The sequence below is a fragment of the Lissotriton vulgaris genome, chromosome 7 (genome assembly GCF_964263255.1).
Source record: "Lissotriton vulgaris chromosome 7, aLisVul1.2, whole genome shotgun sequence".
Classification (NCBI taxonomy): domain Eukaryota; kingdom Metazoa; phylum Chordata; class Amphibia; order Caudata; family Salamandridae; genus Lissotriton; species Lissotriton vulgaris.
Genome location: NC_141695.1, coordinates 1,496,820,445 through 1,496,846,809, shown reverse-complemented (window position 1 = coordinate 1,496,846,809; position 26,365 = coordinate 1,496,820,445). Strand labels below are relative to the sequence as shown.

General features: G+C 44.0%; 1 protein-coding gene across 4 annotated transcripts in view; it reads right to left on the bottom strand.

Moving 5' to 3' along the window:
- LOC147705867 (protein MTSS 1-like) overlaps nt 1–26,365 on the bottom strand; it is a 377,494-nt gene that overhangs the window by 269,904 nt on the left and 81,225 nt on the right. For all 4 annotated transcript variants that reach the window (XM_086932312.1, XM_086932313.1, XM_086932314.1 and 1 more), the window contains exon 2: nt 8,334–8,418. In XM_086932312.1, the coding sequence (XP_086788438.1) occupies nt 8,334–8,418 (85 nt within the window). The remainder of the gene's footprint in view (nt 1–8,333; nt 8,419–26,365) is intronic.

Below are 26,365 nucleotides of genomic sequence, written 5' to 3'. Positions count from 1 at the left end.
GTAAAAAAAATATATAAAGTGTGATGTCATGCAAAACAATAAAACTGAGAAGCCGGTAGCAGCTCCCGTGTAGTGCTAATAGTCAAATAGAAAGAAAGATTTGTTTTCTGAGGTCAGCGGTGAAATAATACAACTCCTACAATCAAAACAATAGTTAAGAAGGTAAGCTCCAGGAGCAGGACAAAAATCAAGAATGGGGAAGAAAGCTAACCAATCAGGCGCAGCAAACTGACATAGGCAATCAAACTATTTAATTATGAACAGGGGGCTGGCCTACTATATGTATTCCTCTGTGGTATGCAATAGGACTTTCACAACCTAGATATATGCTGTGTGGGATTTTACAGTGTATAAATTAAAACGCATTTAAGTGACAAAATCATAAACGCACAAAAGATAAACACACTAGTCAACAGTCTAACTAAAAATTATGTCACTTTGCCAAAAATCCCAACACTGCATGTCAAACCTCGTCTGTGGGGCCACAGGGCAGACAAGGCTACTGCCCCCAAATGTGGAGGTTGAGCTCGTTTTTCAGTAGTCTTCTGGAGTTCATATGACCATGGATCTGCACCTTCGGCCAAGTACATTGTTTGCTTAGCACTCAAAGGCTTCTCAAGGAAGTAGAGCAGTGGGCAAGAGCTCAGACCTCAACAATCAACCAGCAGACACATTAAAGTATTGTCCAGCCTAGTGCTCGTCTCAGAGTTCAAAGAAAATACTTTCCTCACACAATTAAGTGAAATCCTATACAGCCAAATTAGGGCTCTCAGCTACAGGATTAGAATTCTGTTTTCATTCCTCAGCAAAGAGCTACACCTCCTTGGTACCATTCTTGACAATAAGAGTTTCCCCAGAGTCTACAAAACCTCTTTGTGTAACGCAGTATTAGACACAGATGAGTTCACTTCAAAAGTAGCTGAAAGTTTAGATGAGCTCTACAGTGCCGTATACTTTCACCGATTCAGGTAAACCTGGTACAAGTCTTAAGTATGTGTAGCAACATAATTCTGCTTCCATAGTCTCTTGTTCACCTAACAGTTTGGACCCCGCAGTTCCCTGCATTACTGTTGATGCAGCTTTTGCAGTGCAGGACATGTGCAGTCAGAGGTCCACTCCTACTGCAGCGGCTCTTGTACTGCCGCCATCGCATTGGTGACCTTCCTCAGAACCTGACTGCTAGGCAGGCTCAGTGTGCAGTCTCACACAGTGGCACACATCTTCTGCGGATGGTCTTCCCAGGCTGGGTGCAGAAGAGTATCAAATAATATATCAACAATGAGTACCCAGTGGATATAACTATTGACACAGCTTTATTGTCATAGGACATTTTGACAGGGAATCATTCCTTTCAGGGAAGTAGCCCTCACCCACCATTTGGTGGTTTGGCACATCATACGGCACCTTCTCACGCCAGTAACAGCAGTCCCTGGAGTAGGCTACAAACCTACATAAAAGACGACTTATGGTGTTTAACAGCAGATGTCTTAAGAGGAGTCGATGCAGTGGGGGTAAAATATATGGCGTCGCTGCCACCTCTAATACAGAGATACAATACAGTTAAAAATACCTTAGTGTGGACCAAAACTCTTTATTCACGCCCCAGTATGGTATCATAATGAAGGGGAACCACCCAACCCTAATAACCAGTCAACATGTTTCAGCCCCTAGATTGTCCTACTCCAAGGTGCTGTGGGGTTTAACCAGGATCAAGGTTCTAATTTTCTGCATGAAATGGCGAACATGGGCTGTGAGGTGTTAAAATAGAAAAGGTCATATATTTGACAGGGTGACCCTGTGGCCACTTCATTTGGCAGTCATAATTCATTAAGATTCCAAATGTCCTATCAATGTACTATGCTTGTGTAACCGATCTAGGACAGCTGTTAGTCGGTTTCCTGCGCTTCATCTGATGGTTCTTCTGGCATTTCAATGGGTGCAGAGGAGGCCAGTGGATGGCAAGTGTAGCCTGTGGGCCAGCTATCAGCAAATGGGTGTCATCTGCAGTTGCAGCATCCAGTCCAATCAGGGCTTTGGAATCGGTAGCAAAAAGGGATACCCAATTAGGATGCCATCAGCACCAGGAATGCTGTTGATACAATGAGGCTTTCCAATCCAAAATCTTCCAGGGCTCGAAAAATCCACTCCCACGCTCGCATTTGGTAGCCAGATTTTATTAGGATGAGCTATTTTCAGGTCCTACTCAGCCTTTCTAGTGAGTAGGAAGGCAAACTGACTTTTGACCTCTACCTCTGAAAGCAGAGCAAATGTGACTAGATAGCAAGATTTAAAGGCATCTTTATTGCTCACAAACTGATTGAGCAATAAAAATGCCTTGAAATCTTGTTAACTTGTCACATTTGCTTGGCTTTTAGAGACAGAGGTTAAGTGCATTACAGTTAGGTTGAGTAGATGTTTTAAGTTACTAGCCACTTAGGTCTAGTGAAATGTTTATGATTTTTCGAGCCCGTCTTGGCACAGGTCTGGGGAGACCAGGGAGCGCCTTTACACAGGTCGCTCCTGGCTTTGCTCACTCTTTTAGTCTCTTGCTTCCTCTAGTTGTTCCTCATGCAATGAACACTGTGGTCATCTCCTTCTGGACAGTCTCTTCCTTCAAGGCCAGACACATTCCTTCCCTCTCTCAGCAGCCAGTCTTCTAGGCTCTAGCAGGCCATCAGATCCGCCAGCAGAAAGTGCAAACTTCAGATGATCACTCACCTCTGGAATACTGGCTGTTATGCAGACAACACCCCTAGTCACACAGCAGTCCTTCATATACTCTGCATAGCACTCTCTTCTTTGGAACTAGACCAAAGTGGGGTGGGGTTGGATTGCCCTTTTATGTACATTTTCCAGACGGGGATTTGGAGCCACTAACTAAAGTTTAAGAACCAGCTTGGGGTGATCCTCATTTAAATGTCATTGTCTGGCTATGCCTCAGACACAGCCTTTGTGCAAAGTCATGGCTCTCACTGCAGGTAGCAATGGAGCAGCAGCTCCAAGTAAAGTATCCAAAACAAGAGTATAACTAAGTGCGAGATCTCTGCACCTGGCTGTCATCAGCCTTCCTAAAGCAGTAATCAGATACAGAAAAAAGGCAGGCTCCGCCTAGAAACGTCCTCACCTTGTGCAAAAGAAGCTACAGTCACACGAGCACCCAGACTGTCTACTAAACGGCAGTGCTCAAGAATAGCTAAAGAGCAGCCCTTTGCTGGCAAAGTCCTCACTGAATCTCTAACGTTAGCCCCATCTCCATCATTCTTCATTTCAGTGTATGGATCTCCACCCTCTTGCTACAGGGGAGCAGTCAATACACTTGCACTAACTGGGGAAGCTGTATCCAGCCTCCATCTTGTGCCTTGCTACTACACCTGGGGACATCCAAAATGGGTCCCACAGATATCAGTATGTATGCTCTCACCACACAAAAAGTCCTACTAGCAAACACGTGCTAACATTCACTTCACATGTATGCACTCAACACGCAAACTAAATGTTAGAGCAAGTATCTCAGGCTCACATAACAGCAGAACTTTACACCACAGACGATCAGTAGACAGCGGGCTCCTCAAAAAAGAGGAAAAAAGGACTGCTCACACTGATGGGGCACGAAAACTCGTGATGCTGCTGCCACCACCACCACTTCACATTACTTACTTAGGGGACATGAGCGCACGTATTCTGTGCCGTGAAACAGGTTCTGAACCACGCCCTACCAGCGACAGTCGGTCTATGTCTCTGCACACAGGCCAGATTTGCTTGGTGCCAGAGCCAAACAAAAAGTCAGGATACCAGTTTGACACAGATAGGCAATCAGTGCATGGGTACATGCCCATTTACCATGCAGAGGACTTTCCCATCCCAACCCTGTCGCTTTCATTGGAGCAATTTTCAAAATATTAATGAAGCAACAAATACCACCACCTAAAATCTGAATCTTTAATCACTAGCAGAAGAGGTTTCAATAAAAAAAACACTAAATGTTCAAGGCCAATTGCAAGGCGAGTACTAATCTATTACCAGACAAAAACCATACCTAAACAGATTTCCTTAAATAAAGTTTTTAACTCAAATCATTGACCATGGAAAGCATTAGTACAAGTATCCTACTAATACAAAGACAATCTTTTCCTTGGGAGATGTGTACTCTTAACATACAAAACTCTTGATATAATTTAAGACCCTTTAGATTCGAACCAAAGTAAACACTTCTTTCTGAAAACTAGTCTTTCTGGAATCTTTAAGAAATCCTTCAGAACTCCTGCTGGGTAAACAAAACATTTGAGCAGATAGTTTAGATGGAGTTGGAATGGATTCGTTTTCAAAACCATACCGAAGGCAAGAGGTTTCAAGAGGTTTGCTTGAGATCTTAGTGATGCACGATCGAGTTCTAAATATTTGCTGCGCTACAGAAGGACGGGTTTGAGGCATGTGAACTTCTGAATTTGGCATTTCCAGAAGTAAACAATATATCTCGATCAGCATTCAACCAATTTAAAAACTATGCGCTCTGCGTAAGGTGTTGGTAAAATCTACTAAAATTTAACTTTCAGCACAGAGTGGTCTGTTGGATGGTTAGAATTAGGCTCCAGGTCAGGACAGCAGGGACCATATTTCAAAAGAGGATGCATGCAAATTAGATCCTTTGATTCCCCATAGTCTAGCACTGTCTCTGCTTCTGTAAATGTCCACTATAAACCACTTCTTATATCGCGTGTGTTAGTCGGCCCTGGAATTACAACTAAACCGATGATAATGTATTATACTTAAAAGTACTGTAAAGAAAGGTATGGACCCCCTTCAGAAATGCAAATACAGAATGCAATCAAAACCGCGGAGCCTCATTAATGTCAGGAACAAACTTCGGGTGGTCTACTCCAAAAGGCAGGTTACCAAAAGCCAGAAAACATGGCCATCTCTTCAAATTCAATTCTCACATCACAATATTCGCTTGTAACACCTCACTAATGAAGATATCCAAAAGTTCCAGGTCAGTTCCATATAATGTTTCCTTCTGAAAAAGTCTAGCCTGGATAGAACAGCACCTTAGGTAAACAATCTTCAAATATGAGAAATCAAAATGTAAAATAAACTTACTGCCAATGGTAAATTCTTCTGGGTGCTCAATTATTATTATTATTAATATTATTTATTTTTATAAAGCGCGTAGTCACCCGGGAGTATCCCAGCGCTAATAAAAACCCTAATTCAGCAGACCTGAGGACCGGGAGCTGAGAGCAGAGGAGAGGAGGGGTGAGGAATCAACAGGGGGGAGCATGAAAGCTAGGGAAAGAGATGCGTCTTTAGCAGCTTCCTGAAGCGCAGATATTGTGGTTCAAGACGTAGGTCGCGAGGGAGTGAATTCCAAAGACGAGCAGCTTGTACCGAAAAGCGTCTTCCTCCTGATCGGGCTTTCCTGAATCTTGGGGTATTAATGAGGTTTTCTGCGTTAGAACGGAGGGATCTGGTGGTTATGTAAGGGGTGATAAAGTTGCTGAGAACTGGGGGGCCTTGATTATGCAACGTTTTGTGGACGAGGCACAAGGCTTTGAATTTGACTCGCTCCCTTATGGGGAGCCAATGGAGGAGTTTGAGAGCGGGTTTAGCAGATGATCTGGCCGGGGTATTTGTGATGATCCGGGCAGCGGTGTTCTGAATTCTTTGAAGTTTATTCAGGGTCGCTTCAGGAGCGCCCAGATAAATCACATTACTGTAGTCTAGTCTCGATATTACGAGACCTTGGATTAGTAATTTTTGGGATTTAGGGGGAAGAAGGGGCAGGACTTTCCTCAAAGATTTTAGAAGACCAAAGCAGGTCCCTGCTACCTTCTTTGCTTGCGAAGTGAATGAGAGATCAGAATCGATCCATACACCCAGACTTTTCACCTCTGTTTTTGGATCGGGGGGAGGACCTAGACAGGCTGGCCAGCTGTCCAGGGGGAGTGAGGTTCCTTTCGGGCCAAGTATAAGGACCTCGGTTTTTGTCCCATTTAGTTTTAGGGCTGATCTATTCATCCAGCGATGGACCTGCGTAAGGCAGTTGAAGAGATCAGCTTTCTGTTGTTTGGGATGGGACAAAGACACCACTAGTTGTGTGTCGTCAGCATAGCTGACGACGGCAAATAACTAGGGGTATTCTTTTGACTTTGGTGTGATACTGATGGACTAAAGAAAGGATAGATTATACATGTTTGACTGTTGCATGTATAAATGTTTAAACGTAATTTAGAAATATTTTTGTGTGACTGGTGACAGGAATATAAATAATATTCTTCAAACCTATGGTGAAATAACTGACTTTGCTCAAAACCATGCAGGTTCATGTGTTAGAAATGTCACAGGGTCACAGTATTAAAGTTCTCCCAACCAATAAGTTACCTGTCCTGTACAGTAACACGACACCAGCTGCTCTCGGATTTCGTTGGCCCTATGCAGACGCATATGTTCTAAAAATGCTAATACTAAGTCTGCAAGGATGAGTGGATGACCCTATAATTGAAAATTAAATACGTTCGAAATGCACCGCTAAAATAGGAGAAAACAAAAAGGTACCCTGACGCCCTTGGCCTATATAAACATAGTACAATGCATAGGCAGGGCAACGGCCACAGCAAGAAAGCAGCAGACCCGTGGAAGAGCTGGGGAATCTGAGATCCAAGTTTGAAGGGTGTAGAGATGTCCAGGAGTCCTGCATTGGCCACAGAATTTCCCCAGCATTAAATATTTCGCACTCAAGCCCACCTTCTTATAGTGAACAAAAAAGTATACTTTACTCATAATCAACAGCCCGAAAACTACCTTTCTTAATGGCTGAGCGTGCACACAAACAGGGTTTCAGAGGCAGCCTGGCGCCCTCTGATGCAAAGGAGCCTCGTGATGGAGTCCCTGTTTATTTAAAAATGCCGTGCAGCCAACTTTCACGGTCCAGACCACGAGCTTAGTTTGTTTAGGCAAAACAGCCAGAGTACACCGTGTCCGCTCTCGACAGGAGATAAGGGAACCAGCACAATCTCAGACATTCTGCAAAGATGGGACTTTTTCTCAGAAATCAAGAACGCGAGTACACAGAGTCGGTAGGTCAGTCTCATGGTCGTTTGACAAATGAAACTGTAGAACTTGAAGTGGAGTATAGTGGCATAGAGGGCAGTGGATTTGCATAAAGGATAGTGGCATATGAAAGTGGCATAGAGGAGGGTGGAGTAGAGTGGTGTGGTGTGGTGTAGGGTAGAGCAGCATAGAGTGGAGCCCCATAGAGTGTAGTGACTTACAGTAGAACTGTATACAGCAGAGCAGCACAGAGAAGGGTGGCACAGCGTGGAGTGACGTACAGTAGCAGTGGTGGAATAGGCAGAGAGGAGTGGGAGGGAGTAGAGTGGCAGAGAATAGAGTAGAGTGGCATAGTGACGTAGACTGGCACAGAATGGAATAGAGTGGCACAGGGTGGAGTAGAGTGCTTTAGAGTAGCACTGTGTGGAGTGGCGTGGACTAGAGTGGAATAGCACAGAGTGGCATAGAGTAGATTTGTATAGAGTGGCTTAGCAGCATCAAGTGGGGTGGCATGGAGTAGAGTGGAGAGGCATGGACTGGAGTAGTGTGGCAGAATGGAGCAGGGTAAAGTGGTGTTGAGTAAGAGTGGCGTAGAGTCGAGTTGTGTGCAGTGGTATCAAGAGGCGTGGCATAGATTAAAGTGGCATAGTGAAGTGGAGTAGAGCGGAGAGGAGTAGAGCGGCGAGGAGTAGAGCGGCGAGGAGTAGAGTGAAGTCATTTGGAGTGGAGTAGAGCGGCGTGGAGTAGAGCGGCGTGGAGTAGAGCGGCGTGGAGTAGAGCGGCGTGGAGTAGAGCGGCGCGGAGTAGAGTGAAGTCATTTGGAGTGGAGTAGAGTGGCAAAGAGTGCCTTTGATTAGCATTGTCTGGACTGGAGTAGACCGAAACGTTGGTGTTTTTGTTTTCATGCTAAAAAGCATGCTGAAATATTGAATAATAAATCAGAGCACAAGCTTTAGAAATTACAAGGAGTTGGAGTGCGACCTAATTATTTCTTTCGGGAAAAAGTGTGAATATATATATATATATATATATATATATATATATATATATATATATATATATATATATATATATATATATATATATATATATATATATATATATATATTCACACTTTTTCCCGAAAGAAATAATTAGGTATATATATATATATATATATATATATATATATATATACATACACACACACACACATATACATTACATACATACATACACTTCGTTTTTTCATTGTTTCTTTTTCAAATTATGAAAGACGCTAAACAATAAAAAAAAAAAAAACTTACACTGTCAACTGTTTCAACCTGGATTCGATGTTTCTGTGCCTCATGCACATCCTGGTCAGTGCAGACCCAATTTCTTTTGTAGCACCTGGAAGAAACAGCACGTTTCAGAGATGTATGAAATAACGCCACTTAGAAATGTATAGTTAACATTCTATTAAAAAGGCATCAGTGATTTTTCGTTAAAACTTTGATAGCAAGTACAGCTGAGAAAGATGTACGGGTAACTTACAACTTCAAATTGTAACCACAGCAATCCTCAACTACACATATTGTTGTTTTACCGCTCCACACAAAAACCGCAATACTGATACAAATGCTAGTCGAAGAAGAGAATGTTGTAGTCTTCCCTTTAAGTAGTTTCTGAACCTGGACATTCTACTTAGTCAACCAACCAATCACTTTATTCGATCCACTTAACCCCTTCCACGCTGATGACGAGCTGGGCTCGTCATGGCGTAGCCTCCTCGCACGCTGATGACGAACCCAGATCGTCACGTAACATGCGATTTTAAAAATCTCAGCGTACGAGCGGAATTCCGCTAGCGCGCATGAGGTTAAAACATAGATCATAAAAGTACAAGATACATAAAAAATGATAATTTTGGCCCAAACTCATTTTGGCCATTGCATGACTGCATGAGTAAATGTCGCCGTCAGCAAAAGATAAACAATACAATAATAAGACCATGCATAGCTGACTGGGGGGAGGGGGGTACTATGGCACCGCCGGAAGCGGTGGCGGTTGCGACTCTACTGGAGGATGGAGCCGAGAGGGGACCGGTGAGCTCTGCTACTGTGGTGGAATAAAGAAGTTATGAAACAACCAGCATCCAGCCTCTCTAGTTTGAACAGAGAGCTTTTCTACAAATGGACGAACAACATCTCAATAACTACTCACAGTGGTGAAGTTGTTGTGTACAAGTGAAGCTCCCTTCTCCCGATAAATGGAGAGTCTGCTGTAAATTCTAACCAATGAGAAGACTCCTGAGCTTTAACACTCTGTCAGTAAATATATGATGAAAAGTGGTCCACAGTTGCAAATTATGATTAACAATTTAGCATTTCATTTAATACCCTTTGGGGACATTTTGAGGAAAGCCTGTGACATGTGGCGCATGTTAAGGCGCACTAGAAGAGCAGCATTGATTGCCTTTATCTGCGGGGTCCAGTGCCAACCCCACCCCCTAAAAAAATAACATTACAGGCAGCTTGTGAATCATGCTATTTTAGTAATGCTGGTTAACAAGGGGCAGGGTTTATTAAAACGTTTCAGGTGGCGGTAGGCGTAACTGAGCATGTTTTTGAAATGGGAAGACAAACTTGAGTTTTTTGAAGTACAGCGGAGTAGTAACATTTATCAAAACGATGTTCAGAGTCTCCCCTAAGAAATCTTTTCTGAAAATAGTGTCAGATGCATTTCATTGACAGACGATTTCATAGGTTTATCAAATCCCAGTTGCAGATACACCAGACTTGTTTGTCCTATTATGAACGCGAGGGTCTGCAGACACTCCCAACCTAAAAAGCCTAAAAAAAAACCTGCCAAATAAAGGAACATCTATGGAGAAAGTCCAAAGATAGTGAAGCCAGATTAAACTACGTCAACGCTCGGAAACAATACATCCTTGCCATAAAACAAGCAAAAAAGGACTACTTCACACAGCGCATACAAGACAACTGTAACTCAACAAAAGAGTTATTCAAAATAGTCAAAGAACTCGGCAAACCCCCCAGTACGTCACAAACTCTAACCCCCTCAACAGAGGCCTGTGAACGTATTAGTACATTCTTTTCGGATAAAATCAAAAAGATTTACTCCTCTTTCATCCCTCAAAACATTAATTCGTTCGACTTTTCCTCCACAAATGTCCCCCCATCAGAATCCTGCATAGACTCCCTAAACTCCTTAGACCTAGACACCGGGCCCCATCTCACCAGCTTCGAGCCATTTTCAACCGAAGAGGTCCTGGCAGTACTGAACACAATTAAATCTGGATCCCCTTCAGATCCCTGCCCCCACTTTGTGTTTTCAAAAATTGGATCCACGCTTTGTCCCCTCATCACCCAACTGTTCAATAATTCACTAACCACAGCCACCTTCCCACACGCCTGGAAGCACGCCTCTGTCACCCCCTTACTAAAGAAAGCAGGAACCGACATCTTAAACCCCGAGAACTATAGACCAATATCACAGCTCCCTTTTCTCTCAAAAGCCCTGGAGAAACTGGTCAACATACAGCTTACCAAATACCTGGAGACCAACTCCCTCCTAGACCCGTCCCAAACCGGGTTTAGAGCCAACAACAGTACCGAAGCAACGTTGCTGGCAGTGTCGGACAGTATCAGATCCACCACCGACCAGGGTGGGGCGGTGGCATTGATATTGGTCGACCTGTCAGCGGCGTTTGATACGGTCTCCCATGAACGCCTGCTTCATATACTTCGAAGCAAGGGAGTACAATCTAAAGCTTTGGGCTGGCTCCACTCCTTCTTATCCAACCGTACCCAAGCTGTACACATGGGACAGTATCACTCCAAACCAAGCACCATCGGCTGCGGGGTACCACAGGGTGCCTCCTTGAGCCCCACCCTCTTCAATGTCTATGTTTCATCCTTAGCCGACATTGGGAGGAAGTGGGGCATTGGAGTCTGCTCATAAGCTGACGACACACAGCTGGTGGTGACTATGGATGAAGGCCCTGAGGTCATTAAATCCAAACTACACAACTGTCTAGGAGAAATGGCCCATTGGATGCACAAGCATTCCCTGAAGCTGAATGCCGGGAAATCAGAGATCCTACTGTTTGGGGGAGCAAAACATGTGTGGGATGCCACATGGTGGCCCCCCTCACTGGGAACGGCCCTCTCTCCCAGTCAACACGCCAGGAACCTGGGAATCATTATGGACGATACGCTTTCCATGAAAGATCATGTCAGATTACTCTGCGGGAAAAGTTTCGCCATACTCAAACTCCTTGCCAAAATATTCCCCTGGTTACCCTTGGACTGCAGACGGTCCGTCACTCAGGCACTACTGGTCAGTCGCCTGGATTATGGTAATGCACTTTTCAATGGGATGAACGACCATCTATTCTCACGTCTGCAGATTGTGCAAAACCAGGCGGCTAAACTCATTCTCAACAAAAGTAAGCGTGACTCAGCATCAGAGTGCTTAAATAAACTTCACTGGCTCCCAATGCGTCAGAGGGCTGCCTTCAAGTTACTCAGTCATGACCACAAGACTCTACATGGAACTGGCCCTTCGATACTGCAAGGAAGGATCGAATTCTACAAACCTAACAGAAATTTGCGATCTTGCCAATCTGCATTGGCAAAGCCTAAACGCATCCATAAGGTCAGAACAGGCGGACGTTCCTTTTCCCACCTAGCAGCTAAGAGATGGAACGAGCTCCCCCCCCCAAGCTAAGACACACCTCCAACTATCTTCAGTTCAGAAGGAATCTCAAAACGTATCTCTTCACCAAACCATAAATTCCAGCTTTCACCCCAGTAGCTTCTCTGGCTCTTAGCGCCGTGATATCCTTCGGGATGATTGATGCGCTCTATAAAAACCGCAAATAAAAATAAATAAAATTGGGTCACTGACAGACGAGAAAGGGTAGGTGGCACGAATAGCCACAAGTGCTCTCTGATCTTGACTGTGTCTAAATTTATTCAAATATTTTAATAAAATATGCTATGCTATACACCCTAGAGGCTGTGGAAAACCAAGAGAAGCTCCTTCAGTGGTTGTATTAGGCCCCTAACAGATGATTGGTGCATTTTTTCCACATAAACTGGGAATGTGAGCTGGGAGGCTCTGGGAGAGGACAACAAAAGTATAGTTAGTAATAAAGTGTCCTCCAAGGTGGAACTTCTGGGTCTAGAAGAGGATCTTGGGTATGTACATGGTGCTTAGACTTTGGTCAATATGGGACTATTTTGCTTACTATCCACAATTTTTCAATAATAAGCTTATTTTTTTTTTTGAATAGCCCACATTGGCAGTTAGCTCATGCACAAGCAAACGAACAAGCATCCCACAGGAAGGTGCACAAATACACAGAGGTACACAGGAAGGTGCACACACAATGGTCAATAGGCAAACAGCAAGACCGACAACAACAGAGAAACCTGCACATGAATGCATACACAATCCTATACGCACTCGGGGCATGGACGAATGCAGATGGACCTAGCCACATAGTTCCTGGCCCCAGGTTAGGCGACCTCGATCCCCTACAATTCTGGCACCCAAGGGCCAGCAAGGAGATATAAGGGTGCCCCTGGGGGGTGCAATACAGGTGTCACACAGGAAAGAAACAAATTTTTAGGTCGAGACTGGGCAGCGCATGCGCTGATCTGCCATACATGCTGTATTCGAGTATGGACTTGAAGCTTGGCCCATATTTTTAATTGGCGTGTGTCATTGGTGAGGTAGTGTGGCTCACTGGTTAGAGGCGGCAGACCCGAGAGCAGAGGACGGCCGGGACCAGGGTTCGATTCCCGGCGCGGCAGGTTTCTGGACCAGGGTCAGCGGACTCGATAATTCTCTCGCCTCGGTGCCCACTCTGATCAGCGATCACACTCGGCAACTCTGGGCATTAGCTTGCCTCATCCTCACTAACGGCCGCACCAGACCGCCGGGGATGCCTGGTCTCACCCTGGAGATACCCATTAAGGGACCATCTCTCAGGGAAGCAAGGAAGGGTTTCGTAGCGGTCGAAGCGCCTTGGGACCCTACGGGTAAGTAGTGCGCTATATAAATGCCTATACATATACATTACATTACATTGCCCTTTGAAGATGCTGGGTTGTGATTTGTTAATAGGCTTGCTAGTCCCTCCTTAGTACAGCCTTTTCTTAATTTGTAACCTCCCATGAGACTGGCCCTTTTATTTCAGTTGTTACACGGTATGTCTTATTTAGTCTGTAAGCACGATTTTCTTTAATGAGTTTCTACTACTGCAGGCACCACATGCTTTCCTGCAACCTTCAGCGCGCCATGAGTGCCTTAACTTTCCAAGCAGCCTTCGACAATGGGGGCCACTTCTTTGAAATTCAATAGGTCTTGCATTTACAAGAGTTTGCGCAATTGGCATTGTAAATGACAATGCCTTTTATTTATGATTTAATTATTGAAGCAGATAAATAAAAGGCATGGTCATTTACAATGTCAGTACCTTAAACTCTCGTAAATGAGAGATCTATTTACAGATAATCCACTTTATTTGATGGCGGCTACCAGAGATGTAAATTCAAGCTGGCACCCATGGCTGAGTACAGAAAACACCAGTGAGACTGGGGCTGAGCTGAGACAGGAGGACGATGAGCAGAGGATATGCCTGCACAGCAACAAGCTGTGGGCCAAGATGTGATAGCAAGCTGAAGGTACTGCAAAAACGAGCTGGGGAGCGAGGGCCATGGAGAACAGGACGGATTTGCTTGGAGATGGAAAGCCAGGCTTCAGAAGGTGCGGCCTCAGAAGGTGCGGCGGATCGTCGATGGTCCAAGAGACAGAAGACAAGGAGGAGGATGGGAGGGGAAAGGAAAGCACAAAATGCACCACATGATAAACACAATGTACATTCAATTCCTGAGACTGCACAGAAGGGAGTGGAGGGCGGAGGCCGCTACTAGTGTGCGCATGATGTGTGTATCGGAGCCAGTCCGTCTCCTCATGCCTATGGCAACCAGTATTGACTGTTCAAACTGATTGCCCAGCTTGCTGCACTGGACCAGGAAGCAGTTGATCAACTACAGTACACTGCACTGGCAGAGGTGAAGCATTAGCCCAGGAATGATAACGGAGGGCGGCAGGGCATGGGTCTGGTGGAGACTAAAGAGGCAGAGGCAACTTGTCATGGCAGAAAGCCTGGGGCATGGTGACGTAACGTAGGCACAGGCAGAGTGGCAACTGATAGCCTGGCTTATGTTGAGGGAACAACACCTAAGATAAACACTGACGGAGACATGGATGGTGGGCTTGGCACAATTAGTCTTCCCACCCCTTCCTTTAATTTGAATAGAAAAGCTTACTGTGACGAAACACTGAACCTACAGTAGAGCGTGGTACCAACAGCTTTGGGGGTACTGGAGGAAACTGGAAGACTCAAAGGTATACCATAGGGGGCTGTGAAAGCACTCTTTATTTACACAAGAATGGTGTAATTAAAAGCAAGTATAGACAGCCTGAACCAAGAAAGTCAGTGAACAAAAACCCAGGATGTTGGAGGGAAAACCAAGCTATAGCCCAGGACAAATACCGGAGACAGACACAGGGTTGTAGAAGAAGCTGGATAAGATACTGGAGAGTGGAACTGTTTCAGGGGAGGAGATAAAAACCAATAATACAGTGGCAGTGGATTTCATTATCTTACGAGATCAATTTAAATTAGCAGACAGAGTGAAATACTCAAAGAATGCCTTAACAGAACTGCAACCTGCTATGGATGGCATACAAAAGCAGATTTTAGACCTGACTAATGAGGTTGTTTTATTAAATATAGGATGAAAGATGCAGAAGTTCGGAGCAGAGGCAATAATATTGGAGTGGTGTGCCTCCCGGAGGGAATAGGAGAAGACATCATCATCATCCATCTATAAAACTGGCTTCCTATTGAGGATGCACCATAGAGTCTTTCAAAGTTTCTCACTCTGGAAAGAACACACAGGGTTCTGGTCAGGCATTCTTCACTTGGAGGAGCACCCAGACCAGTAGAAACCACATTGCTGCACAACAGAGATGTCTGGTTACAGAAAGCTAGAACTGAAGGCTCTTATAAGGTTGAGAATAACACAATGACGCTCTTTCCCGATTACATGCCACCCATCCAAGAAACTTCTATATTGCAGTCAAGAAAGCTTTGAGGGAGGAGTTGAATAAGGAATATGTAGTTCATAAAAAAATAAAAGTAATGTTGGAAGGTAAACGTTGTTCTTCCAAGAACCACCGATGCAAAGGACTGACTAGAACAGTACTCAGCAGGTAAAGACGGCAAAGCGGGACCAGAATGAGAAACCCCCACCTCCACCTCCAAAAGAAGATGAATGTGACTATTAGCCTGCAGAGACATAAAACCTGTGACTAGGGCTAGGGCTCTGATAAAACGCTCAGATGACCACATAGACATTCCCTGGTTGACTCACAGGATAGCAGATAATCTATGAGACAGGAGTATGAAGTGAAATGCCACATGGAGGGGTGACCACTTGAGCGCAAGATCTAACAAATGCGGGGATATTGATTTACCAGGAGCCATAAGATACACAGACAGTAAAGTTGACCTTAGAGGACAAGTTTCCCCAAATATACTCTTGTATAGAAATGGGTGGGAGACATTTTGGATTTGTTATACAGTTTATCGATTTGGGCGAAGGGCAGTTGCTATTTGGCACTTGGCGAGGGAAGTTGGGAATAAGTCAACGTGGCCGATTCGGCTTATGAAGTGTCCTTGCACAATGACCCCACAGATGGTTGCTACTACACGTGCTGGTTGTGGTAGGGTGTGTCGAAAGATAATTCCCTGCCACAGGAGAGTGTGAGAGGAATGTAAAGCAATGGGGAGAGTTACCAAAAGACAGAAGAAATATTCATATTTGAAATTCATAGGGATTCAGGTGGCTTTCCTACAGGAGATGCACCTCATTAAACAAGAAGCATTAAGGCTCAAGCAGAAATGGAGAGGAGTAATATATGCCACTGAGTTCTCGTCTTATGCAGAGGAACCCTGATATGGTTTGGTCAATCCGGACATGCTCTTTCTGGCTGAAGCCATCCAAAAAGGGGAAGGCGTGATGCCCTGGTAAAGGGGACACTGGATGGCACTGAGATAGTGCTGGGGGAGATTCTATGCCCCAAATTAGCGTTTCTAGACTGACTTTTCTTAGTGCTAGTTAGATGCTCACAACGTCAAATGATTTTAGGAGAATTTAATAGAGTTCTGGATATGAGGCTGAGAGGTCCACTCCTCCCATGCTGAATACCCAGCTCATTAAAATATCTCATGGTTTTGCAAAGTTGATAAATGAATGGGGGGTTACTGGATGCGTGTGAATGAATCATGGGGAGGACAGAGAATATTCTCTTCACTCCTCAATGCATGATGTGCATGTAAGACTGGATAGAATGTTGTGCTTGGAAGGAGTGCACCAACAGGTAACACACACGGAGTATCTAAGCGTAACTATTTCGGACTACAACGCAATGCTCATGTGCATATCTGTAGGACAGCAAAAGGACCCTTCCCCCACATGGAAACTTCAGAGGAGGTCACTGGATGATACTCTATTTCGCGAATCCCTCCATGATGCAATCAGCGACTATTTTACATTCAACCAAGGATTTGAAGGCTACGACACTAATTGAACGGGATGCCTTATAAACTGTAGTCTGGGGCACTGTTTAACACATCGGTGGGAATTAGTAAAACACTAGAGAAGGAATTATGCCTATCAGACAATACTATACATCAGCTGGCAAGGGACCAACCCTGCTAACCATGAACAACTTGAGGTAGGAAGGGAAAACATGCCACCAAAGCAGAGAGACAATTACAAGGAATACCTGCAGTCATAGGAAAAGAGGGAAACGCTGGGAAGCTAAATGGCATGGCATACACAACCCAAAACAAAAGGGGCCATAATAACACAAGTGAGGAATCAAGCAGGCCAGCTGGAACACTCCCAGACAGAAAAGAAGAACGTTTTTCTAAATTATATGGGGAGGGTGATGAGCCAGCAGAGAAAATAGTGGGTTAGTTAAATGGAGTGGAAATTAAACAGTTGCCAGAGGAGACTAGGTCGATGTTGGCAGGTGGGGAGGAGCACCAGTTACTGTTGGTGTAATTTGACATGTAACAACTGAGCTCGCTGAGGATGGAACTCCAAGAACTGATGGTTTACCTGTAGAGTTTTATCAAACATACTCCACTCTCCTGGTTCGACAGTGCGCTGCAATGTACGCAGAGGAGTAGAAGCAAGTCAAATTTCCTGCTCCGGTCAGATAAGCTATGATAGGGTTGGTACCTAACCCAACTGATATTCAATGAGAAAAATCATTGTGAGGTGGGACCTGCAACTGCTTCCCTTCCTCACCACAGATGGTAGCTTAACACATAGTCCGAATACCGATATTTTAAAAAGCAACATTCGGATGGCAATGGATCCCAGGAATACCCTCACGGGTGACAAGCAGAGCTCCACAAATTCACCTAAAAATACACTACATTACAGTGGTGAAGTGACGTATTTCATTTAGAATGTTCTACTTTTTTTTTTGAGATTATAATTTTGCAAAAGAGATGCATTAAAGATCCTACATATCTCGATAAAAAACTCCCTAAAACTAACGGCAAATAAAGGCCTACAATAGCATTTTCGCTCAGTTGTGAAGTGATTTAATCACATCTTAAGCTAGAAATGCTTAAATCTCACATCAAGCAACTATAACACTTATTGGCAAAGCCAAGAGTTCTTGCTATTCTTTAAAAGGCCACGCTATTAGCTTTACCATTGCATATTTGCATGCACATACGTTTAAAAGAACAAAAAAACTCAAAACCTCTGCAGGTACATGCCGGCATGGCCCATACTGGCGGTCAGTCTGGAATGGTTTTTTAATAATTTAAAAATCATACAAAGGTGGTTGCCAATGTGTGCACACATGAGTGCCTACAATGTGGCACAACAGCAGCTTTTTTGACATATTATTTGAAACTTTTACTAAACATTGAAAGATAACCGACTACGATTTTAGAACAGAAGAGGAAAAAAAAAAGCAACAGATGAGTGAAAGGGGATGTTGCTAAGTATACAGTGATGTCTGGGTAGGGGTAAGAGGACAAGAGAAAGCCCTGCACTCACATAAAAGACTAAGAAAACCTGTATTGCCAGATGCCAGCAGTACGAAGATGCAACACATTTATTCAAAAGGGCTGTAGGAAAAATATGCACCAAGGGCGGGAAAACTATAGGAATAGAGAGGAAAGACAAGGAGGAAGAGGCATGTATTGGAGATAGACAATAATGACATCCAATCCTGAAAAAAGAAGAAACAACAGATAAAACTATCTGTAGGTGAGACCGGAAAAATTACCCATCAAAGGTGACCATATTTATTAATGGAAGATCTAAAGTCAGAGGTTCCATTAAAAATTAAATAAAAGCAATGCTCCATTGACAAGTAAAATACATGTGGAACAAATTAGGAAAAACACTTAAGGGAAGAAAGTAGAAAAAATTATCATACTTATTTCTTAGTACAGTCTCAATGCTGGACTTCTTGAAGAAGAGTGTGATTTCCTTGGGCACACTGGCAGAAAGACTGCGGACCAGAGGCATCAAGGTGGTTAAGAGTGTTGCAAGTGCACAGAATAGGTTTGAGACACATAGTTTGTCTGTGCTTCTAAAAAAATGCATTCTTCATCTGTGAAGGAAGTGACCCGATAAGGGCCACCTGGGTCACTCGCAACAAACTCTCAGCCTTCCACACAAATGAAGAGTCGGTCAGACAGAAAAGAATAGAAACCAAGCAGGTACACTCAAGCGGAGTCCAGTCTGACCAGCCTCCTAGGATAGCTGCAGAGGGACTGATTTCAGCAAACAGAGATACATTGTATGTTTTCTGAACCAAGAATGTCCCGCCCCTAATGGAAATCTACTAGCAGGTGCAGCTAAAACAAAGAAGTACAGTAAGATGAGTTTATACTCTGGGACCGGCACACATTATCTTCATCCCAAGGTCATTCTGTTAAGGTCTACTGCTAGGCTAGTGCGAGAGAGCCTCTATCTATGGGAAAGGAATGCATTAATAGAAACAGTTGATCGATAGCAGAGCAAGGCCTAACCTTCGGGAAACGAAAATTTCCACCGCCTGATTTCTCGAGTCAGGGAATACATTTCTGAGGATATGACTCAAAATGGCGGATAAACCAAAAATGGTGCAGCAAATGCTAACTTAACACGAGAACAAAATAGCAAAACATTTTCATTTCATCATCTGCAGGCACGAACGGTTAATCCATAAATATTGTTCTTAAAGTTTAAAAGAGGAAGAATGAAGTCATGACACAGTAACTCAATGTCATTGAAAGGACGCACTGCGACATTAAATCAATACACAGTCCATCCAGATGATCTTTGTGCAAACTTTGCTGTATAAAGATGAATGAAGGACACGTGTGGCATAGCAAACATAACGTAAATCTGCATGTCTGTGTACTGGGTAAGGGAAAAATGTTGTTTTCAATCAGCTCATCAACCAAAAGACAAGAACATGCTATGGAAGTCAGGAATTGACTAACCCCAATGATTGACAAGATTACTCAACAACTCCTCCATCCAACAGTCAGACACTTCCTTGAAGCTGGGCACACCATTAGGCATGAAGCCTATACTTGGAACATACTTGGAACACGGCGAACTGAGAGCACCCGACGAGGAATTCCTGATACACATATACCAGGACCACTTGCTGCTTACTTGCGCTAGTGGGAGACGGTTTGGATCCTCTCCCGGGATTTATGCTCACCCTTACTTGAGCGGAGCTTACCTTGCTCAAACAGACGCCTAGACGTAATCTTACATTGGAGTCGACTATATTCATGGAAGGAGCATTTCTCTTTACGCGACTACCGCACACTGAAGACACTATTCCACATGGTCACGGGCCCTGCCGGGTCGGAAATATCACCGGTAGAGCGACCTATTGGCAAGTTTACCTATATCGCAGCCCTGAGGAGTCGCAAAGACACTGTTCCCATGCGACGAAACACGTGTGGGCTGGTTGTGGATCCATTAAATCTTCATAAAGCACCTCTGCGTTAAAGATTTGGTGTATTATTCTGTTGACTTTGGCCTTTCCTTAGATTATGTGTCATAACTGCACACAACTGTGAAGGATTCCTGTTATTGTGTGCATATGCAACACTGTAGCAATTGTTTGTATGTTATCCTGTTTAACATACTGTTTAGCGGTTAGGGGGTCTTCTCCGCTCGCCTGTTTGCACCTTACTTACTCAGTTCATCCGACTACTTTAGCGTCCACATCTGGTAGAGCGCCCTGAAAAATTCTGAAACACTAAAAAACCCTTTCTCTGCATGCAGATCATTGAGCTTAACACCAAGACCCCTTTCGATCTGAACTCCGATGAGGAGTTATATATGCATCTGGAATAATGTACATCAGTTTTACATGTGTTTTGATATTTATGCAGTTTACGGACTAGTCCTCTGCATTTTTTATAACCTTTTTTCAGTTTTATTTGCAGGGAGGCGAGTAAGGTACTCTCACCTGGCACGCTAGGTTCCAAGAGGAAGCCCTTGCTGGGACACCCTACCCTACTCTTCCTGGACATCACAGACTCACAGGGTGTTAGAGTTTGGGTTTGCACTTTTTTTATCACGTTTATTTCCACATTTACTGGCAGGGTGACATGGAGTGGGCTTTCTGGAGGTGAAAAGGTCTTCGTTGCCTGGCCATTTGTACAGCTACCTATGTTGGTACAGTCAGCTCTTTGCCCACTTGACTAGTAGCAGTGTGGGGTGGGCGGGACCCTTGGATATCTCTATGTATGTAAACCATATGTCTATACCGAGTAGCACAGTACTATGGCCCTGTTCAGTCTTCTTTCAGGCTCATCCGTTGAGAAGTTGGGGCTAGAGGCCGACAGGACACAATAATTACTTTTCCAGCCATAATTATTTTTCCAACCGCATTATAGGCCCACTACGGTTTCTTGTGCAGTTACCTGTTGCACTTACTCTTAACACCCAGATATACTAGATGTCTCTCTCTGAAGTCTAGCGGCACTATCCTCAGTCCTTTGTCGTCACACGTGGTCAGTACCAACATTGGCACATGCAGATTCATCCATGACACCATAGTAGGGCCAAGCATATCCTGGCTTCCACTAATACATGAATTGTGAGTGCATTTGTGGACTGCATAATATTTGAATTTTTCAGGAATCCTTTATTTGTAACTATGAATGTTATCAGACTCTGCGACATTTTGTCCAGCGTCTGTTACTCCGAGTGCTCCATTTCTGGCAGAATATTTGAACGCTGATACTGTATACATCTTTTTGCCAGTACCTATGAGCTATGATGTGGCTTTCATGTTATGTTACACGCCCACATGGTTTGTAAACCAATATGTTGGTCTCAAATGCATACAAAACCATATGCTGTTTCATATGTTCTCAAACACGGAAAATACATGCACATTTGTTTACACATACAATTGGGAATGTATTTTGATTTTGTATGAAACATCCCTCATAGCTCCCAGCATCTCGAGCATAGTAACTGTACAATACACACAAGCGCATGCTTGTATTGTTTTTACGTTCCTATTCCTGCACTCCCAGGTGGCCAAAAGTGTTCTCTCTGTATCTGACTGCAGTGCCATGCTAGTCCCTTATTTATGTTTACTGTTTTGAAACTACGCACCTGATTTATGTGTATATGTGCGATCTAACACCACAACCTCCATGCGTGATCAAGGGTGTTTTCCAAAACACATTGCAGGGGCTGGAGCACCTTTATTAAAACGCTTTACCTTTCATCCTGAATTTGCGCATACTTGTAATTTCATGGAGGTCTATATTACATATATATTTTTTTGAAGGCATTTGATTTTATCTTAAAAACCAAATCCCTTTGCATATTGTTTAACCTTCCATCTTATATTTGTGTAGTACAATTTTTAAATATCAACTTGTATATTCACATTGTTTTCAGTCGCTGTCTGGCTAGTAATACCACTCTAAATGCACATCACTATTCCCCACTACGTCAAACAAGATTCAGTTGTGTGATTGTATGGTTATCCCCAGATAACTGCAGTGATCACATTAACCAACTGAGCTTTCGTGAGGTAGAAGAGTGCATTTCCCTTTTTTTTTTAATTTTTTATTTCCATAGTTGTTTTAAGGTGACACAACAAATTAGATTTATACAATTGGCATAATCAATACAGAAATAACATAAATAACATTATTGCTAACTTCTTATTTTTTTCCCCTTTCCTTCTTTCCTTTCTTCCAGCTTTAAAACACTTCCAGCACTTAACAAGACCAAAAAAAGAGAAAAATATATATTTTTTTTTTTGAAGGTGAAAGGCCAATAACGTACTCATAGATAATTGTATTAGTTTTAGCTGCTTCTCTGGCACCGCCTCCACACTCACTGACCCCGCCCCCATTCCACTCCGGGACATAGTTGCATACTTGTATTCAATGCACTTCAACCGCTGGGGGTGTTGCAAAACACCTTGTGGAGCACTTCAAGGAGCAGAAGAACTGCCTGTGGCGTGTTTAAGATGGAGGCATCCCCCTTCAGGGGCCGGACCTCTGCATTACAGGGCGCATGCCCCATGCAGAAGGATCTCGATGGCCAGCAAAGGTAACCATACAATAGATAGCAATTGGTCAGCCATTCCCTGAAGGTGAAATGCTGGAGACAAAGAGTATGCAAGAGGCCTGGAGAAAGGAAAGATCATCGTCATCCAGTGACATTCCAATATTCAGTGTGCAAACAAAAGGCATCTATCTCCCGTCACAAACAAACTTAAAATGGGGCATTCTGTCACGCCTTCTACCAAAGAAATTGTTGCAACATGGCACAGCAAAACTGGTTCGTGCCGTTCAGTAGCAGTGACACTTTGGAGTACCAAACAACCATTACCATAGCAACTGTTTCTGGTTCCCCACGGTTAATCAGCCTCCTGTCGCACATGAGAGTTGTGGTTAAGAGCACAATTTGAAACTGCACAAAAGTAAACAAACCACAAATAAACAGAAAACATGAGACGACAAAGAGGACAGTGTTGTGAGCGATTTGCACCAGGACAGATCTCCACGCCCCACCTTTGACGCATGCAGCAGGAAAGCGATCCATGAGAACCGGTCTTGTGTACACAGGTAGGGAACAATAAAAAAAAGAAAATGTATAGAGGTGTGGTTGTATTAAATAAAGACTGCCACAACTTCAAAAATAAAAATAAAAATAAAGAAAAAAGCCTAACCCTCAAGGATGAGTACACATTGCTGCATCCATTTTTAAATAATATAACATCAGTCTTCTCAAGGACGCCTGAAGCACTTTTGTTTACAAATCGGTAAGCAAAGGTAAAGACCAAGGTGTTTCCCAGCTAAGACAGAACCGACCACAGGGAGTGAGCAGTGTAGCTACAGTGTACAAAAAAACGTCTTCAGTCAAAGGTTCAGAAAAGCAGAGTTCGCATAAAGTGTACTTGGTGTTCAAAACTCCCCAGTCATAGAGCCCGGATGCATCACAAAAGTCATACATTGAGTGCCCAGGGCAGGACGAAGTGTCAATAGAGTTTGCTTGATCGGGTCAGTCAATGGGAGGGTGGGTCTGGGGTTAACAATGCTATATTTTTTTCCCCCATTTTCTTCCCAGTCTGTTTTGCACTTTTGACTAATCGGTTATGTCTTAACAACAAATGCTAGAAACAGAACTTTAAAAAAAACACAAAAGCCATACAGGAGAGGGAAATGTATGCAGAGTTGCTCTTTGAGACACTTTTCTACCACGCACCCATAGTCGAGAAGGTCCATCTTCATCCTCCATTTCCTTTGTTTTTTGTAGGAGCTCAACTTGGAAATCCCTTATCTAGCTGTGACAAGGTCAAAGATCATCAGGTACAGCTTTGAATGCAGGTCAGCAGGGCCCTGAAATCATCTCAATTTCTGTTTTGAGTGAAAACAAGGATCTGATGGAAAGGGATAAAGTAGTGGCGTTGTCCCCTAGATACCCTCAGGCCAGTATAAGCATTTAACTGACCTAGAACTAACCTTAGGTCTGCCACTCAGCGTCTAGAGAGTAGATAGAAAAGTACCAGGGACACAATCCCCAGGGAGGACGGAAACTCCAGGAAGACTGGACTCAGCAGTGACAGCAAGCAAAGGAGGATCCGATATGTATGTATACACAGAGGGCAACCATCAAAGTCAAGCTAAGCTCTGATTTCTCAGAACGTTCATTTGGTGTGGTACACAACACATAATAAATCGGAGATGCATCCAGAGATGACACCAGATCTGGTCAGCGTAAAAGCCAAATTATAATGTTTCTTACAGGTCTCCGGATGGGCCAAGAAAGCAAGAGGCAAGTATGTGCTTTTTGCTATGGCTACAAAAAAACAGCTTGGGAGTTGGTTTAGGCTGCAAGAGCAAGCGCCCGATAGTGGTCAATGCCCAAGTAAAAGAAACCTGTGGACCAACAGTGTGTACATGTTATAGCGATGTTGAAATTGATACATAGGGAGTTGAGGGCTAAGGAGGGCTAAGGAGGGCTCCAAGGAAGAAGAATATGAGCTAGCCAAGCACCCTAAAGACCCCTTGACGATAGAAAATTGGACAGCTGCTTTTCTAATTTACGCAAGCATCTATTACGAAAAATATCCTGAGAGTTTTTCGGCGTTCTTTAAGTATATAGATGTGATACGAAAGGCGCAGTTAAATTCTAGGTGCAATGCTTGGACCCAATGTGATGAGCTTCGGGCTTGCATGGCACTGAATCCTGATGCACAATGGGGGAGGTGGACTCAGACCTTTGGCACCATAATATGGGCCCCTCCAAGGTTGGAAAGACCAGCTTTAAAGCAAGTGGATTACCTATAGTATATCAGCCTTTTAAAGGGCACCCCAACCGGGAAGGGAAGAGGGCCACAGGCAAACTTCCGAGTGGGCGGACAGGCGCCTGCTGGGGCTTTAATAAAGGTTTATGCAACAGGGAATATTGCAAGTTCCGGAGCAAATCTTCAAAGTGTTCTGCCACACAAGCACTTATCCATTGCTAACAGGCGGGCGGACACACCAATACTTCATCTGGGAATTGACAACAGCAACAGGTGCCCGCTGGAATCAACACAGTCAGGCATCAGGATTTAGGGGGGGACAGGGGCACAAGGAACTGGTGGTAAGGGCTTGTTTACCAAATAAACTATATCAACTGGATTTCTGGCTAGCACACTTCGATCATACGGAGGATGCCATATTGTTGAGGGAGGGGTGTACATGGGGGCTCCAACTGGGGTAAGAAGGCCTGAGGATGCGCAGGTGGGCAAACAATCTTAAATCAGTCAGCGCTTTCAAGCACGCTGTGAAAGATAGACTATGGATAGAAATACAGGAGGGCAGGATCGCCAGCCCATTTGATGATTGGCCCATGGTGCATCTGATTTGTCACCGGTCAGAGTGAATCCGAAAAAAAGGTAAATAAGGCTAATTCAGCACCTTTTGTGGCTAGAAGGTACCTCTGTTAACAATTTCATCCCTGAGGATCCGGTCTCAGCAAAATATTCCTCAGTGGACATGGCACTATCATTAGTAGAGAGAGTAGGTAAAGGGGCGCAAATGGCTAAGAGCGACATCAAGTTAGCTTTCCGCTTGCAGACAGTCCACCCAGATGACTTTCAACTGTTGGGCTTTCAGTTTGAAGACCAATGGTATGTTGACAAAGGTCACCCAATGGTGTGATCAATCCCATGTGCGCTATTTGAAAGTTTTAGTGACTTTCTGCAATGAGTGTTTTCATGGTTACCAGGACAAGAGCACATCATCAGGTGCAGTCTCCCATTGGGGTAGGTAGGCTTTTTCCATCATGTAGATGACAGGCCGGTGTCGGCCTCTCAGCTATCGGCTGTATTGCGATATGGGCTGACTCACGTAGGTGTTGATGCAAGAGGTTATGGAACACATTTGTGCCGCATCAGGATGGTGACAGAGGCGGCTAGAAGAGTAAGAAGAACATCATGGGACTGGGTGGATGGTCCTCTGAATATTTCCAGCATTCTGTTTGGGGGTTTGTTGAATCGTTATCAGTTTTTCAATTATTGTTTTCCAGGTTCGGTTCCAGGCCTGGAGGTCGCTGGATTATCGCTATGGATTTTAGGGCACTCACTTTTTACATGGACCGAAAGGCAGGTAAGGCAGAGCAGCCACAGCACACATTTGGGACTCTACCTCAACATGGTTCAAGTGTGCTGGCAAGGCAGAGGTCGA